At 40.1% G+C, this 18874-nt stretch overlaps 1 protein-coding gene across 1 annotated transcript in view; it reads left to right on the top strand.

Annotated features, from left to right (window-relative positions):
• The window catches only part of LOC145392073 (nose resistant to fluoxetine protein 6-like), a 199779-nt gene that overhangs the window by 81590 nt on the left and 99315 nt on the right, over nucleotides 1–18874 (top strand). Inside the window, exon 9 of the mRNA XM_080266532.1 lies at nucleotides 1007–1106. Coding sequence (XP_080122658.1) covers nucleotides 1007–1106 — 100 coding nt within the window. The remainder of the gene's footprint in view (nucleotides 1–1006; nucleotides 1107–18874) is intronic.

Below are 18874 nucleotides of genomic sequence, written 5' to 3'. Positions count from 1 at the left end.
AGAGTTTTGCGATTTCTTTTCCCCTTCAGTTTAGTTATGTAGGTAACTTGTACCATAGCCAACAACATATTCTGGCAGGCGATTAGCATTCCGCCTCTAAATGCTTTTGCGTCATTTCAGTGTGTATTCATATTTATACCATCAAATTGTTCCATGGCCTTGTGCATAGTACATCTTAGGCAGAATGATGCTTACCTGTGTGTATATAACTTTAAGAGGTTACTGAAGGTTTGAAAACATTAAACCCAACATGAAGAGTAAGATGGTCATCTAACAGTACGTTATTTTCATTGTATTTTTGGTGATATCTTAAGTATTCTTCCAGTTAAAGGAGAGCCATCAGTTACGAAAAAGGATTTATATAGACAGTATCATACCAACTCTCAGTCTGAAATGTTCATTTTAAGATTGATATCAGTATCTAGAAATTGCAAATATTTGATGTGCTTTGGCTGAAGAGGTTAATTTAGTATGGTGGACTACGGTAGCCTAGTCTCTGTTACCTGCACATCAGAAGAATAAACAGGATATTTTTCCCCCTCAAAATATAATGCCCCAGTTTGCCCCGATTCACAGGTCAGGTGTCTCATGGGATACTTTCTATGTCATTTATACCCTAGCTTGGCCTAAAATTGCCATCTCTCCTTCTTGAATGATAAGAGTGTAATACTATATGAACAGTAGAATATGATGCTAGTCACGAAAAAGTGCTGTGGAATGGATGTAGACCCATGATGTCTTTTTTTTTTTCTTTTTCTTTTTTTTTTTTTGCCACTGAGCTATATGAAGTAAGCCGAAATAGAATAAAAATCGACCAAGATAGAGAAAAGGGTGTGTAGTTCTTCCTCAGAGGTTTATATCTCATATTACACTATTTTACCCTCTGGTACATTACTAAGGCAAAGTATGCTGATAATTAGGGTGCATAACAACGTTAAGAAGAATATGGGATATGCTACCCCACCATCCCTAAAAATGCAATACCACGGTTCGGTCCCTTTAATAGGTATGTTGTGGCTCTACCTGGTGACTGTGGCATCCGTTATTATCCCGGCAGCCATAATTTACGCTGACGACCTGGCACCAACGACACTACTGTTTCCTGAGTAAGTCGTAACAATATTATCTGTAGGACATACTTTATCAAACGTAATTGCAAGTTCGGCATTACATAACATTTTTGGAATGCTTTCTTGTCTGATGGCTCGTTTTGCTTTTCCCTGAAGCCTGGCATTGATTTCCTCGTAGCGGCCATGTCCTCGGTTCTCGTGGTGTCATCTATGATGTACTTATTTTAGTTGGGATTCCGGAATTTCGGCACTCCAGAGCCTTCATCAGCGAAGGGAAGATCATACTCGGGTTGTAGTCCTGGTAGGAATGGTTAGCAGTGGTCGGTAAGGAATCTTTAGAGTTGGGCGGTGAATCAGAGGTGAGGCTTAATTAAGTTGCTGCTCTCTGATTGGCTTTTGGGTTCCAGTGACTGCTGATGTCATCAGTCGGGTCTGTGTTCTGGCCTGCTGCACAATTCTTTATGCTTGGTAACGCTTGTAATTCTTGTCTTGGAATTTATTGAGGGGTTAAGCGCTTTAATAAACATTACCTCGAGTATAGGGACCGGGCTGTTGTTGCTACAGCTACCAGTAACTTCAGTGATAGGGACCGGGCTGTTGTTGCTACAGCTACCAGTAACTTCAGTGATAGGGACCGGGCTGTTGTTGCTACAGCTACCAGTAACTTCAGTGATCTTTTCAAGGTCCTCTTTCGTGATGTTGCCACAGATATGCAGGATCCACTAGGAGCCACGTGCGGCAGGAGCACCGAACCAACATCGCCAAAGGAGCACCTTGGAAAGAACACTGATGTTCTGGCTAGCTGTGGTAACAACCGCCGGCTCCCTACACGAGAGGCATTGCATATCAAGAAGGCAACTGATAACAAACCCTTATGAGTATCCTCCTACTGGTTCTATACTCATTTCAAAGCCGAAGGTGGCTGTTGCGTATACGTACAGAACGAATTATCTTACTCTCGTTTTCCTGAGCGGGATTCTACTGAATTCTCTACTCTCTGGTTTCAGCTTTTCTGTCTTTCTCTGACTAGATATATCTGTGTTGTTAACTTATCTCCTGATTTTACTGACCATGAAATTTTCTTCGACCATCTTACTTTCACGATGGAACACATCCTACCCGTTTCTCCCTTCTATGAAATCTCCATTCTAGGATATTTCAATGTTCACCACCACCTTTGGCTCTCCTTTCCTTTCACTGATCCACCTGGTGAACAAACCTACATCATTTTTATCCTTAATGACCTAGAGCAGCTTGTACAGCATCCTATCCGCATCCCTAACCACCTTGGAGAGAGTTCCAACATACTCGACCTCCTCCTTACAGCTAATTCTTCTGCTTGCGCTGTAAATCTTTCCTCTCCGTCGGGATCCTCCAATCACAACCTCATCACCTTAACCTGTCCCATTGCTCCAGTACGGACTATGGACCCTCCAAATAAATGTTGGTTGTACCACTTAGGAACTGCCGATTGGGAGACTCTCTGGCAGTACTTCTTTGAGTTCCCCTGGAATGATTATTGCTTCCATGACCGAGAGCCGTTTAAGTTTGGAACGAGCATTCCGGAGGTTATTCTCTCGGTCATGGAAGCATACATTCCTTTCTCATATCCTTTGACTAATGCAAAAAAAACCTTGGTTTAATCACGCTTGTTCTAATGCTGTCCACAACATGGAGAAGGCCTACAAAAGGTACTGGACCCAACCCACCCCTGAATCTCATCTTTTTTATGTTTCTGCCCGAAATTGTGCTTAAGTCTGTTCTTCGCGCTGTTATAAATAATTTCATCCTCACTCAATGCTCTGAACTCGCCAACTCGAATTTCTCCTGCTTTTTCTGGCATCTTGATAAAAACCTGTCTAAAAATTTTACTTCATTATCCTTCCTTCCTCTCTTCCACCCTGATGGCTCTATAACTATTCCTTCTGCTGATAAAGCAGAACTCTTTGCTCAGACTTTTTACTCCAATTCCACCCTAGACGATTCCGGTGTTGTCCCTCGATCTCTTCCCCCCTCTGACTTCCTCGTGGCTGACATTAAAATTTCTTCAGCTGATGTATTTTCTGCCATCACTGGCCTCAATATCAATAAGGCATATGGGCCTGATGGGGTCCCTCCTGATGTCCTCAACAACTGTACTTCTGTGCTTACACCCTGCCTGGGGAAACTCTTTTTGTCCTTGTGTATCAAATGCACTTTTCTTTCTTGCTGGAAGTTTGCTCTCATTCATCCTGTCACAAAGAAGCGCGACAATTCCCATCCCTCTAACCACCCAATTACTTTAAAATCCTGTATTTCAAAAGTTTTCGAGTCTATTCTTTAAAAAAAAATAATAAAGCATCTTTCCTATCACAACCTTCTTTCTGATCGTCCGCATGGGCTACGCCAGGGATGCTCCATTGGTGATTTTCTCTCCTACATTTCAGACTCCTTGTCATCCGGACTTTGGCGAAAGCTTTGCTATTGCACTTGACATCTCAAAGGATTTCGTTCCAGTCTGGCATAAATCTTTAATTTCCAACCTACCCTCTTATGGTTTCTGTCTTTCTATCTGTGCCTTCATATCTAGCTTCCTTTCTGGTCGTTCTCTTACAGGAACTTTGTAGCTTCTTGTAGTGTGTTTTGTAGATCAGTTATACATATATTAGACTCGTGGACGAGCGGTTGTTATAAGTAGTTTTGTAAGTAGATAAACTTCGTTCCCTTTTGTCATGCAATGACAGGAGAGGTAAAGATTAGTATGGGACTATTTTTATTTGTCTTGAAAATCTTAACAAAGTCTCTCACACACGAGTGAAGTATAGAGTCCCGCGAGCTACCTCTCTCTCTCTCTCTCTCTTCCACCCTCTCGCCCATGTTGCTAGCCTCCTTCTCCTTACTACCTGTCGGTTCTATGGCCTGTCTCCTTCTGAGCTCAAATTCCTACATTCTCGTGTAACAGGGGTCGTGTCACGTGTGCTCTACTGTCGTGGAAGCTTCTAGAATACTGTATGTCTGTGTGTATGTACTGCTTCCGGTGCCTGATCAACATTCCTTCACTTAAAGAGTTGCAAGCTAATATCCCGTTCCCACATCTTGTCTGGTGCTCTGTCAATCTATCTATCATGTTTTCTGTTATGATTTGTATTTGTAATATGGAGTCCTGACAGTTCTACAGCTGCTGTTGTAGACGGCCACCGTTCTTCTCCAAGAGCAATCAATAGTGGTGTTCCTGAGGGCTCTGTCCTATCACCAACTCTCTTCTTATTATTCATCAATGACATTCTAAGATGTACAACTAATCCTATCCACTGATTCGCTAATGACTCCACCCTTCACGTTTCCATTTGCTTCCTGCGGCACCCATCTCAGCAGTTACTTCAGCAAACAAGGGATGAAGCTATGGCACACCTAATGCCTTACTTGGCTTATATCTCTGATAGGGGTAAAAATAACCTTGTTTTTAATGCACCGAAAACTCAGTTCTTACATCTATCAACCCCGTAAAATCTTCCATGGGAGTAACCTCTAATTTTAACAATATCCAGCTCAATTTGCATCGTCTTTAAACATACTTGGAGTTTCATTCTCTCGGGATTTATCTTGGAGAGAAAATATTATCTCTCTTGTGAAATCTACATCCAAGAGATTGGGTGCGCTAAGCTGAATGCGTACTTTCTTTACCCCTGCACAGTTGTTGACTTTATACACTGGTTTTATTCGTCCTTGTGTACTGTGCAACTCTCATGTATGGGGAGGCTTCCCACTCATAGCTCTTCTCAACAGGGTGGGGTCAAAGGCTTTTCATCTCACTAACCCTCCTCTTCTCACTGGCTCCCTTCAACTTCTGTCTCTTCATTGTACTGTTGTATCTTTAACTCTTTTCTGTCTCTGCTTCAATGGCCACTGCTCGTCTGAACTGTCTGCTTGCATCCTTCCGTCACTACGGCAGGCGTGTAGCACCTGTCAAGCAGCAAACTTTCATCCATTTTCTGTACAACTCTCTAATGCAAGAGTTAACCGCTGCTCCCAGTCCTTCGTGTATGCAACAGGTCAGCACTGGAACTGTCTCCCTGTGTCTGTATTTCCTACTTCCAATGATTTCTAGTCTTTCAAACGCAGTGTGTCCAGGTATCTCGAACTGAATGGATCTTAAATTGGGCCCTTTGTTATCTTGCTTTATTCGCTTTTTTAGTTAGTTCTTTTTACGGGGTGGGGCACTAACCCACCACCAACCCTTTTAGTCGCCTCGTACGACAAGCAGGGATACTGGGGGAGTATTCTTGAAACCCCCCTACCCCCAGGGGGGTGATGAGAAATAGGGAGGTGAGTATGGAAGTTAAGAAGTCACTGCATGATGGTATTGTGATCCCTACCCTGACGTATGGAAGCGAGGCGTGGACCTTGCAAGAAGGGAACAAGTCAAGAGTGAGAGCAGTGGAAATGAGTTACTTGAGAGGAGCATGTGGAGTGACGTGGAGGGACAGGTTGACGAATGAAGAAGTGAAGGAACGTTGTGGGGTAGATGTGGATGTGGTTGAAAAGATTAGGAGAAATACACTGAGGTGGTTTGGACATGTGGAGAGAATGGAGAATGAAAGACTGACTAAGAGGGTGTATGTAGGTGAGGTGGAGGGAGGGAGAGGGAGGGGTAGACCGAGGATGAGGTGGAGGGATGGAGTTGAGAGGTATATGAGGGAGGGGGGGGTGAGTTGGGGGGAGGGGAGTCAAATGGTGGGTGACAGTGACTTGGAGGCGTTTTGTCTGTGGCCACCCTTTTCGGGATTAGGGCGTCGGGCTATAGATAGATAGATAGATAGTTATCTTGTTGTTTTTTCTTTGAGGGAGCACTTTGCAGGTCCCTGGCCCTTGATTTCTCCTTCCTTGCCCCCCCCCCCCCGAAAAAAAAAAATACAAGGATTGCGAAGCATAAGGAAATCTGCACCAGGGCTGAACGCAGGCCCACCTGATGAGGTCAGCAGTCACAGGAATCCAACAGCCAGCCAGAGTGCAGCAACTTAATTAATCCTCACCTCTGATTCGCCACCCAGGTATATAAAATTTCTTACTGACCACTGCTAACCATTCCTATGAGGACTAAAACCGGAGTGAGATCTTCCCTTCGCTGAAGAAGGCTCTGTAGTGCCGAAATTCCAGAATACGACGTAAAACAACTACATCATAGGTGACACCACGAGAACCGAGGACATGGTAGCCTACGGAGAAATCAGAGCTAGGCTGCAGGGAGAAGCAAAACTAGCCATCACACAACAAGAAAGCATTGCTATAAGTTTTGTAATGCCGAACTTGCTATCACGTTTAATAAAGTATGTCTTCGTGGAAATCTACTGCCCGTATATACCTTCAGTAGTATGTGTCATTATTACTAACATTATTATTATTGTTATAATTTATTATTATTATTATTATTATTATTATTATTATTATCATAAATTTTAATATTATTGTTACTGATATTATTTTGTTTTTATTATTATTGTTATTATTATTATTATTATTATTATTATTATTATTATTATCATTGGTATTCTCTCTCTCTCTCTCTCTCTCTCTCTCTCTAAGTAGCTGATCATATGGAAACCTACTGTAGAGTTCCCGTGTCAAAAGTCCTCAAGATTTTACTCCTGGCAATCCCCCATTGCTTTAAACGCATAAAATTTTAATATTTCTGAATTATCCAGAAACACCCAGCCTAGCAGTCCCTGGGGTGTTTGTATCGTATCGTATCCTTTATAAAGGCTCCATCAGGCTTGCATGCGTTGTCCTTATCCTTTATCCCTGAGGTACACTCTGTGACCTCTTCCTGGGACTTTTTCGGTCTGCCCCTCTCAACCTCGCACCTGACGTTCACTCTTCTCAGTTTCCAAATCCAATTATCGTCCTCCATCCTCCCATCTTGCCCATACCGTCTCGGTCTACCCCTTCTAATCACAACCCCAGTACACTCCAATCCCATCCCTCCTCTTAACTTATCGATTGTAAACCTAGCCCCCGCCCCCAGACCTCGCATTCAAGGACGCACTACACTTCCATCTAATCATTGTCATTTCTGTAAATTTGAGCCTACAAATATCCTCTTTCTTTACAGCTCAGGTCTCACTACCATACAGCATTACACTCCTAACACGTGTTGGACCACAAACACCCAAACTCTCTCGGTGACGAACAGACGAGATATCTTGGATTGTTGACCGACACTGTCTGTCAGTTTCAATAACGTCTATGGCCCCCTCTCCAGTTTCCTTTCCATGAAAACCACTTCTGGTCTAAAGCTCATCTGTTTATTCCACGTGAAGCTAAGCTGTCTGAGGTACTGGTAGGCTATCTTCTCTGTATCCTCTAACATTATGTACGCTTAGTCCTGCGCCAAATGTGGTAGTTGCATGTAAGTGTGTAGCAACTATTTCGACTTCTTCAGGCTCTGGTTGTGGCAATCCTGACAGACTTTGATTAAAAAGTCTGTGCTGTTTAACATATCCCTAACTCTGCTGAATATTCTTTGACTGTCTAACTTCTAAAGTGGAACACGTTCTCTCTTTCTAATTTCTGTAAGAAATTTCCTTTATTGGCAATTTCAGTTTTCACGACAACCTTTAGCTCCTCTTCCTCTTGTCACAGATCCACCTGGTAACCAAGCTTACATCTTTTCTATTTTAATCAAAAGCAGCATGTACAGCACCTTACACATATCGCTGCCAACCTTAGCGATGCCCTGCCGTTACTGATCTCTTTCTTACAACCAATTTTTTTGCTTACTCTGGAAAAGGAGGATAGTGGACTGCAAAGTAGCTTCAGCCTGTAGTCCATTGGTTTCACGTACAGATAAACCTGAAGTTGCAACAACAACAACAACAATAACAACTGCTACTACTACAACTACTACTACTACTACAACTACTACTGATACTACGACTATTACGACTACTACACTGCTCCTACCACTTTATTAATAATTTCTTTCTTCTTTTGGTCGCGCTGACCATACTCTTGTTTCTGTATCCTGTCTAATTCCTCCAGAAATATCTGTGAACCAATCCGAGAAACGACGCAGTGTAGCTTTGGTGATTAAAAGGTTCTCAGTCAGAATTTCATTGACTTTCCTTGTTATGGTTATTCTTTCTATAGTTAAAAGTCATTCTATTGCTCTCAGCAGTTATGGAGGCTATGATGGCATACATTTATTTTTTTTTTACACAGAAGCTAATAAAAAAATAATGGTTTAACCATATTCTTCACACAACAAGATGGCTTTCAAAAGGTACAGATGCCAGCTGACTTTGGGATCACAAGTTTTTTTATAGATCTACCTGTAATCCGCTAAATCTCTTCCCTGACTTATCAAAAATAATTTAAACTATTGCTACTGTAATTCTTTCACTCTAACTCCCATTGCCTCTTCTGACATTTTGCTGAAGTCCTCTTCCATAACTCTGTTTTCTTCATTCTCTCCTGTTTTCCATTCTGACGGCTCTATTGCTGTTTCCTCCACTTACAGTGTATAGCATTTTGTTCACAGGTTTGATATTCTCTACTTTCAACGATTCTGGCGCTGTTCCTTCACCTATCCCACCCTCTGACTTCCTCATGCTAATTACAACTTCAGAAGACATAGGCTACTTTCTACCCTCAGCCCTTACGGAGTGTCTGTTCTTAATGGGGTATCTCCTAATGCTTTCAAGAACTATGCTTCCATTTTTATACTTTGCAGTCCCAGCTCTTTCTCCTTTGTCTGTACGCTTCCATTTTTATACTTCGCAGTCCCAGCTCTTTCGCCTTTGTCCTTACATATATACCGTTCCTTCTAGCTGGATGTTTGCTCATGCTCTGCCCATGTAAAAGGAAGTGACCGTTCCCAACCCTACCTTTATCACCAATTGTTTTCATCTCTCTCATTTTGAGAGTATTTAGTCTTATCCTCAGTAGGAATATTATGGAGAACCTTTTCTCGCATACCTTTTCAGACCAACAACACTGATCCAGTCATCGACGCTTCACTGACGATCTTCTCATATTTGTTTTGAATTCTTGTTTACCTTTCTTTCAGGATGTTGGTGAAAAAAAAAAAATCCAATTAATTTGAAATATCGAAGTCTTATTACCCAAATCTGGCACAGATCTGTATACTAGGAAATCCCCTCTAATGGTTAATTTCCTTCTCTCTGGGGTTTCACCTCTAGTATCCTCTCTGCTCTCTGCATGCATCATAGCTGATGTTAAGACAGCTACAGTTCTTCAAAAGCTGTCAGTGGTGTTGTTTCTCAGGGTCCTATCTTTTTACCAATTCTCTTCCTCTAAAGATTTTCTGAAGTGTTCATTTTTCCTTATGCACTTATAAGCTGATGTCTCCACCTTTCATTTTGCACCTCTTTCACACAATGTCCATCACAGCAGTTCCTTACCTAGTCTCTACCTGAGGCAAGGGCTAATTCGGTTTCTGAATTGTCTTCTGTTTTTACGCGGGTAAATCAATCAATCAATCAATCATTTCCTGTGGCACCCCACGGGATGCATAGGGCCTCGATGAACTCTCTCCACCAATATTTGTCTCTTGCCATCTCCCTCAGGTCCCACCAACACTCCTCTCCTGCTTCTTTTTTCATTGTCCTCAACCAGGTTTCCCTCGGCCTACCTCTACCTCTTCCTCTAGCAGTCCACTCTGGCACATCCTATATTAAACTACCTTCTTTTCTGTATATGTGCCCCAGCCACTTCCAGCGAGACAGTCTCACATATTCATTAACTGGTTCCACTCTCGTAATATCCCTTACTCGTGCATTTGTAACTCTGTCTTGCCACTTTACCCCAAGAATCCTTCTCAGTATTTTATTCTCAAATCCTAATACTTTCTGATCTGTTGCAATTGTACTGTACCATGACTCATGCCCATAAATTAAAATTTGTCTAACCATGGACTTGTAAATTTTCACTTTAGTATGTACCGAAAGCATATTATTATTCCAGACAGATTTCAACATTCCAACAGCTCGCTAAGCCTGTCTAATCCTCTCCTCAATTTCAGTGTTTAATGATCCATTAGATGATACAATCGTTCCCAGATATTTAAAGTTTTCTACATTCTTCGCCACATTATTCCCAATTGCACAATCGATTTGGTTCTCCACGTTCATATTAATAATTTCAGTCTTTCCACAATTATTACCAATCCCACTTTTTTCTCCTTCCTCCACCAGACAATCAAGCACCCTCTGCATCTCGTAAATACTTCCGCAAATCAGTACAATATCATCAGCATAGTCCAAATCCATCAGCTTCTTATTTTCTTTCCAGTTAATTCCTGCACTTGTTCTCCCTACAACGTTTCTCATAACATAATCCATAACCAAAACAAACAGCAATGGCGAAAGAACGCCTCCTTGAATCACTCCTGACCTAACTTCAAATGGATCACTCAATGAACCACCTGCCATTACCTTACTAAATGTACCTTCATGCAGGCTTCTAATAATATTTACAAACTTTTCTGGTATACCATAGAATCTCAATTTTCAACATAGCTCCACGTGACACACTATCAAACGCCTTTTCAAAATCCACAAAACACATACTAGGTGGCATTTTCATCTCATTACCTTGTTGCATTAGATGCCTTACAATAAAAATCTGATCATTACAACCTCGACCCTTTCTAAATCCCGTTTGTTCTTCTCTTAAAATTTTTATCAATTACTGGCTTTATTCTGTTCAACAAGATTTTGGAAAAGACTTTTGCAACTACAGGTGTCAAAGTTATCCCCCTCCAATTGCCACACACACTTAAATCTCCCTGTTTTTTGGTATTTTTAAAATCACTCCATTTTTCCACTCTTCTGGAACTCCACCATTATCCCAAGCCACATTAAAAAGTTTCAAAAGCGCATTCATCAACTCGTCATTTTCCACCTTAAGCATTTCAGGGAATATTCCATCCTCTCCTGGGGCCTTAAAATTCTTTAACTCCTTTATAGTTTTTGCTACCTCTTCCAAGGTTATATCCCCTGTTTCTATCTGCAAATCTCTCTCGGCTGGCAAAATGTCCTCTTCAGCTGGAATTGGTCTATTTAGAACAGATTCAAAGTGCTCTTTTCACCTTCCTTTTATATCCAAATTTTAGTCATCAAGTTACCATTTCTATCTCGTACAGGTATTTCCTTCCATCTCTGTTCAGTCCCAGTTAACTCCTTTATGGCCTTATATGCTGCTCTTGTGCTCTGACCGTCATTTTTATTTTATTTTATTTCTGTCTCTGTTGCCTTTTCATCATATAGCCTCCTCTTATCACGTCTAACGAGTCTTTTTACTTCAGAGTGTAAACTCCAGAACTTTGCTCTAAGTACTTCAACTACCTGGCCATCATCATGTTGTTCTTCACTTCTTAACTTAGCCTCTTTCCTTTTCTGAATTGCATTCCATGTTTCATCTGACATCCACTTTTTCCTTCTCGCTTTTCCCTTTTTCTTAATAGTAACCTTAGCACTCTCATGCAAAACCTCTTTTACCTCTCTCCACATTTGATTAATTTCATTGTCTTCAGATTCCATCAAAGTCCGCAGGACTAGAAACCTGTTCCTACATTCCCACCGAAACTTTTCCTTCGTGCTCTCATCACTTCTCAGCTCATCAAAATCATAATTATTACCACCTGTACAATTACCATTATCGTTTCTCTTAAGTTTTATTTTAATCTTTGACACAACAAGTTGATGATCACTACCTATATCTGCCTCCCTCCTTACGCAAACATCTTGCAAATAACTCCTATGCCTTCTGCCAATTGCAATGTGGTCAATCTGGTTACAATATTTACCACATGGTGAAATCCAGGTAGTCTTATGTATTTTTCTCTGCTCAAAGATAGTTCCACCAATTATAAGGTCATTTGCCAAACAAAAGCTTCCAAAGCGCATCCCATTTTCGTTTCTTATACCAACACCCTCCTTACCCATATAATCTTCAAAGCCATCCCTACTACTGCCAACAATCGCATTAAAATCACCAATGCAAACTAACACATCATGTCTTGCCACTCTATTCACTACATCCTGCAGCTTCTCATAAAAGTCTTCCTTCATTTCATCAGCAGCCTCATTTGTCGGAGCGTACCCTCCAACCATACTGATATTACCATGGTCAGATTTTAAACGTGCATAAAACAAGCGCTCATTAAATTGGTTCAAACTCACATACTGCCTTACAAGCATCTCTACTCAGCAGTAAGCCTACTCTTTGGTAATGATTTCCATCACTCCTACCAGAAACCAACATAGTAATACCATCTTCCAAATTCATTTTATCAGCTCCAAGCAACCTCGTTTATGTAAGAGCACAAATATCCATCTTGTATTCCTTGAACACTGAAATAAGTCCTTCCATTTTACCAGCCTGATTGAGAGTTCGAACATTTCAGTTTCCTATTCTTAAGGTTCTTTTTGGATGTATAAACTTATTTTTACACCGTGGGATTCTTAGCACCCCCTGCCTACATAATGGCTGCACGGAACTGAGGGCCATTGTTTCGTCACCAGAGTTCATCAAGATTTTTTAGGCAGAAAAATATTTTACCCTGAAGCCAATGCCAGTGGCTCGTGGGTAAAAGGAACCCTTTTTTTTTTTTTTTTTTTTTTTTTTTTTTTTAATGCATCAATGTAATAATTCTTACTTCTTTAAACACGCATAAACCTTCGAAAAGAATATCTCTTAACGTTCATCAATACACAGGTCAGCCTTTTCGCCATATGTGTATATTCTTGGGTTGTCTTTCCCTTGGGACCAGTCCTCATAAAATCACATTACTTCCGTGGCAAAATTCTCTCCCCACAGAATGTGTAAGCTAAACAGACTTCTCATTTTCTTTCCCTATGTGCAGTATATGACACTTCGCGGGGTTTATATTTGGCCATGTGTGGAGTCCTCCCTTCATATTTGGGGAAGGGGATAATTATACACTTCTCTTGCAAACAGCATGAAGCCAAAGTGTTTTCATCTCATCATCCCTTTCCTCTGCCCCACCTTACTGACTCCCGAAACATCCACAATGTGCAATTTCCACTCTGTGTGTACAGATGCCTCGTTAATTCAACGCACTCGTACATAATGCCATGGGTTAGTTAGTTAGTTATTTGGTTATTCATTTTATTTTACTACTTTCTCTTTCAGGTTATTCAAACTTGTAGCTTGTAGATAAAGTATTATAGAATATAACTTTTCCTTTTCAGTCTTTCCTATGAAATTTCCATGTCAGTTTTTCCATTCTGGATGGTGAGTTTTCTCATTTTTTCATTTCAGTTTTAACTGGAGGATTTGGAGGCTGGGGGGGGGGTCTTCTTGCTTTACTATCCTTATCCTTCAGCATGTAGAATTTGATCTCGTAGTCATAATTTACTCTGTAACAAACAACCTAGTAAGGACCATAAGGTCTGTTGCTGTTTGCTTTCCGTTGTACTCCTTTGTACTTTGTACTCCCCTCAACCATTTCCCCTTCGCTACAGTTTAACACCTATTTCCCTTTCCTGTCGCAGTATTGGTGATCAGTTATCATCTGAACAGTCTGCTTCAATTATTTCCCAATTAACGTGGGCATGTAGTACCCAGGAAATAACACACTTTCTGTCTAGCTCTCAAGTGAATGAGTTACCTGATAGACTCAGTCCTTCTGCCATGCAGTAGGAAAACTCTAGAACTGCCTTCGTCACACTGTATTTCTCTCTGCCCATGATCTAGGGACTTTTCAATGCAGCGTGTCCAGTCATCCTCAAGTTAACGGACCATTACTTTGGCTTTTTTTCTTTAATCGTTTTATTTTAATGAACAACTTCGTTACATGTTTTAAGTTTTGTGTATTTACCGGGTATAAACATAATGGGTCCATTATGATGTGGCAAGGGTAAACTAGCACTGTTGTCGAGCCCTGCTGCGGATGTCGCTGATTGCACCGCGCAGTTGACCCTCGTGCGGGGTGGTGCGGTGATGATCTGTTCCTTCTCCCCGTGGGGTTAAAATACAAATAAATTTGTGTGTGTGAATGAGAAAATTGGGTGTGTTGTCCAGTCTGGCTACCTCCTTTTCTTTGAGTGAAGCAGCGTAGGTATATAGATAGATATATTTGTTCCACACACACACACACACACACACACACACACACACACACACGCACACACAATATATATATATATATATATATATATATATATATATATATATATATATATATATATATATATATATATATATATATATATATATATATATATATATATATATATATATATATATATATATATATAATCATCATCCATTACAAGTCCACTGCTGAACAAAGGCCTCCCCCAACCTTCTCCACGAATTCCTTGACTGAGCCAATCTTTGCCACATTTTCCCTGCAAATTTCTCTATCTCATCTCTCCACCTCCTGTCTGACCTTTTTCTGCTACGCTTACCGTCTCTTGGTGTCCAGTCAGTCAACCTCTTGCTCCATCGATTATCCCTTGTTCTTGCTACATGGCCTGCCCACCTCCATTTCTGTTCTTTTATAACTCCTATAATATCTTTGACTTTAGTCTGCTGTCTCACCCAAGTTGATCTTTTCCTGTCTCTTAAAGATATTCCCAACATTGACCTTTCCATTGCTCTCTGAGAACGAATTAATTTATTTTCCATCGATTTTGTCAGTTTTCAAGTCTCACAACCATATGTCATAGCTGGAATTATACATTCGTTATATACTTTTCGTTTCATACAAACTGGCAAGCTATTTTTCATAATGTCTATGTTTACCGAAAGTTTTCCATGCAATTGAAATGCCTCTTTTTATTTCGTTATCATTATCTTTCGTTAATTTTAGTATTTGTCCCAGGTAATTGTACTCCTCAACTTCTTCAAGAATTTCTCCACTTATTCTTATGACGCTCTTTCGTGTTTGAGGATTAAACATTACAGTACTTTAGTTTTACTCCGGTTCATCTTTAGCCCTACTTTGAGACTTTCTCTGTTCAGGTCATTTATCATTTCTTGCAATGTCTCTGCTTTTTCTGAGATTAGGACAATGTCATCTGCAAATCTTAAATGGTTTAGCTTTTCTCCATCTATGTTTACTCCTTTGTTTTCCCAGTCTAGCTTTCTGAAAATACTTTCTAGGCATGCTCTAAATAACTTTGGTGAAATTGTATCTCCCTGACGCACGCTCTTCTCAATCTTAATTTTCTCAGAGTCCTTAATGTAATTTAACTGTAGCAGTTCCCTCTTTATATAACGTTTTCGAGCAGTTTTACAATGTTCTCATTCACTCCTTGTTCTCGCAATGAATTTATAATTGCTATGTGCTCCACTGAGTCGAAAGCCTTTTCGCAATCAACAAAACCTAAGCACAGTGGTTTATTATATTTTGTAGTTTTCTCAATTAGCTGATTCACTGTGTGCAGATGATCAGTAGTCGAGTACCCGCTTCGGAATCCTGCCTGTTCACGAGGTTGGTTTTCCTCCAGATTTGTAGCTATTCTGTTTGTAAGGACTTTAGTGTAAAGCTTGTAAATGACTGATAGCAAGCTAATGGGTCTATAGTTACTAAGGTCTTTTGAGTCGCCTTTTTTATAAAGTAGAATAACAATTGCATTATACCATGTTTTGGGAATTTTCTTTTGTTTTATACATTGGGTAAATAAGTGAGCAAACCTATTTTGTACTTCTGCTCCTGCATCCAACAGTAAATCTGCTACTATTCCATCTTCTTCCGGAGCCTTCCCTCTTTTCATATTTTTAAGAGAAATATTTACTTTGTCTGGTGTTACCTCAAGTATTTCACTTATATCAACAGAAAAGTTAGCTATCGGTACTACTGTCTTTGATGCATACAGTTCTTTGTAAAATTCTTCAACTCTCTTCAGCATCATATCTCTGCATTTAATGGCTTCACCGTTTTTGTCTTTTAGTGATGTAATTTGTTGCTTTCCAAGTGCCATTTTATTTGGGATCTGTTTCAGACTTTTTCCTTTTTTGATGGTTTCTTTGATTTGTTCCATGTTTCTCTTTCTTTTTTCTTCTCTTTGTCTTTTGTTGATAAGCTTGTTTAATTCCGCTCGTTCTATTTCATCTGTCTTTGTTTTTACTTTCATTACCTTTCTTTTTTTTCATAAGCTAAAGTGTCTTCTCTGAATACTTTCCAGCTTTGGTTGTATTAGGTTTTCCTACTACCTCTGCTGATTCTTTTAGCACTTTTGTTAGTTTGTCATTCAGCTCATCAATGTCACAATCAGCATTACTGAGAGCCTGAAATCTGTTCCTTATTTCCAACTGAAAAGCTGCTTTGTTTTCGCTGACTTTTATTGGGGATATCTTTTTGTCTTTAATCATCTTCTTTCTTTCACTTTTGAAATTGAATCTTGCTGTGCAACCCACCATTCTATGGTCACTTCCAATATTTACTTTGTTGACAACTGTGACATTTGTGATCGTGTTATTCTTATTTGCTATATTGAAGTCGATTTCATTCTTTGTTTCTCCATTTGGGCTTCTCCAGGTCCACTTTCTCCCTGTTCTTTTGTGAAAGAATGTGTTCATTATTATCATGTTAAACATTTCTGCAAAGTTTACCAACATTTCTCCTCTTTCGTTCATTTCTCCCACTCCAAATTTTCCCATACATGCTTCTCCATTTTTTGATTTTCCAACCTTTACATTGAAGTCTCCCATGAGTATAGTATAGGTGGTCTTTTCTTCTTCCATAATCTGTGAGATGTTATCATAGAATGTTTCAATTTCTTCATCTGAGCTCTGAGAAGTTGGTGCATATTCTTGTATCACTTTCAGGGTATATTTTTTGCACAGTCTAATTACAACCACTGCTGCTCTGTCAGATGCACTGCTGAATTTAACAATGTTGTCTGCAAGATTTCTGTTAATTAGAAATCCTACACCACTAACTCTTTCATTTTCCCTTCCTCTGTGGTAAAATAGGTGGCCACTGTCATTTCGCTGAATTGCTTTTTCTTCTTTTCTGTGGGTCTCACTCAAACCTACAATATCCCAACTAATGTTTTCCAGTTCAGCTATTAAGTTATCAAGTTTGTAATCTTCAGCGAGGCTTCTTACATTGTATGCATAGATCTTCATGGATTTAAGAGTGTTGAATATCCCAGTCTCTATCTTGTCAACACAGTGCTTACTCACTTTCGGTGGCACACTGCCCATAAGCACAGGAGGCAGTGCGGTTGGACCTTTAATAGACGATGATCCAACAGGAAAGCCCGTCAAATACTTTGCAATATAACTCATGTTTGGTTGGGAAGATTGTGGCAAATAATCTCACCTCCCTGCCACTTAGTTTCTGGTGAGATGTAATTTTTTCTGCCACCTTATTCGATATATTCGGTGGAGCCCTATATATCTATAGGGGGTCCCACGGTCCGCGCCGTCTAAGACGGTACCTTGTATATCTACAAGGCCTTCCCCTATCCGCCACCCGGGGACGCGCCAGGTAGCGGTGGGATCCTTCCCCTGGATATATATATATATATATATATATGCCGTGTGTGTGTGTGTGTGTGTGTGTGTGTGTGTGTGTGTGTGTGTAACTTAAAAAACTACAGGATAGGATATAATAAACCATCGTGCTTAGATTTTGTTATCGTCCTGCTTTACAAGGAGGACCGATAATGTTTTTGCCCGCCTCTGTGTGTGTGTGTGTGTGTGTGTGTGTGTGTGTGTGTGTGTGTGTACCTGTTCCCATTAGATCTCATGAACGGCTTGAGTTATCAACATGAAATCTTCAGGGTATCAAGATATGGCCAAAATCTTGGACGAGCTCGAAAATGGGTACCAATATGACTGCCTATGGTCAACTAGCTTTTATCGCACGCACGCCTTTAGCACCATTATATCTCATGAACGGCTTGAGCTATCAACTTGAAACCTTCATGGTATCAAGACATGGCCAAAATCTTGGACTTGACCAACAGCATATTCTGGCGGGTGATTAGCATTCGGTTCCCGAATGATTTTCTTTCACTGATTATGACAACGCTTTCGACTTGGTGGAACACATAGAAATTATAAATTCCTTGCGAGAACAAGAAGTAAATGAGAATACTGTAAAACTGCTCGAAAACATATAAAGAGGTAACTGCTGCAGCTAAAGTGCTTAAAGACTAAAAAAGAATTAAGATTGAGAATAGCGTGCGTCAGGGAGATACACATTCACCAAAATTATTTTCAGTATGCCTAGAAAGCATTTTCAGAAAGCTAGACTGGGAAGACAAAGGAGTAAACATGCATGGAAAAAAGCTAAACCAATTAAAATTTGCAGATGACATTATCCTAATATCAGAAACAGCAGAGACACTGCAACAAATGTTAAATGACCTGAACAGAGAATGTCTCAAAGTGGGACTAGGGATGAACTGGAGTAAAACTTAAGTAATGTTTCATCTAAATACACTGAAGAGCATCAGAATAAGTAAAGAAAGTCATGAAGAAGTCGAGGAGTTGATTTACTTGGGGCAAATACTAAAGCTGACGGAAGAACATGATAGCGAAATAAAGAGACGCATTACAGTTGGACTGAAAGCTTTGGGTAAACAATTGAGCCATCATAAAAGTAGCTTCCCAATATGTATGAAACGAAATTTATATAACAAATGTATAATTTCAGCCATGACGTACGGTTGTGAGACCTGAAAACTGATACAACCGATGGAAAATCAAGTAATCCGTTCTCAAAGAGCAATGGAAAGGTCAGTGTTGGGAAAATCTTGGGTGAGAGAGGAGTCTGAAGTCCAGGACACTATAGAAAATATACTTAAAAAACAAACAAATGG

Source organism: Coenobita brevimanus, chromosome 2, assembly GCF_032717465.1.
Source record: "Coenobita brevimanus isolate Jiangsu-jjx chromosome 2, ASM3271746v2, whole genome shotgun sequence".
Lineage (NCBI taxonomy): Eukaryota > Metazoa > Arthropoda > Malacostraca > Decapoda > Coenobitidae > Coenobita > Coenobita brevimanus.
Note: the sequence above shows the minus strand (reverse complement) of the source record. Positions and strands in the feature narration are given on the sequence as shown.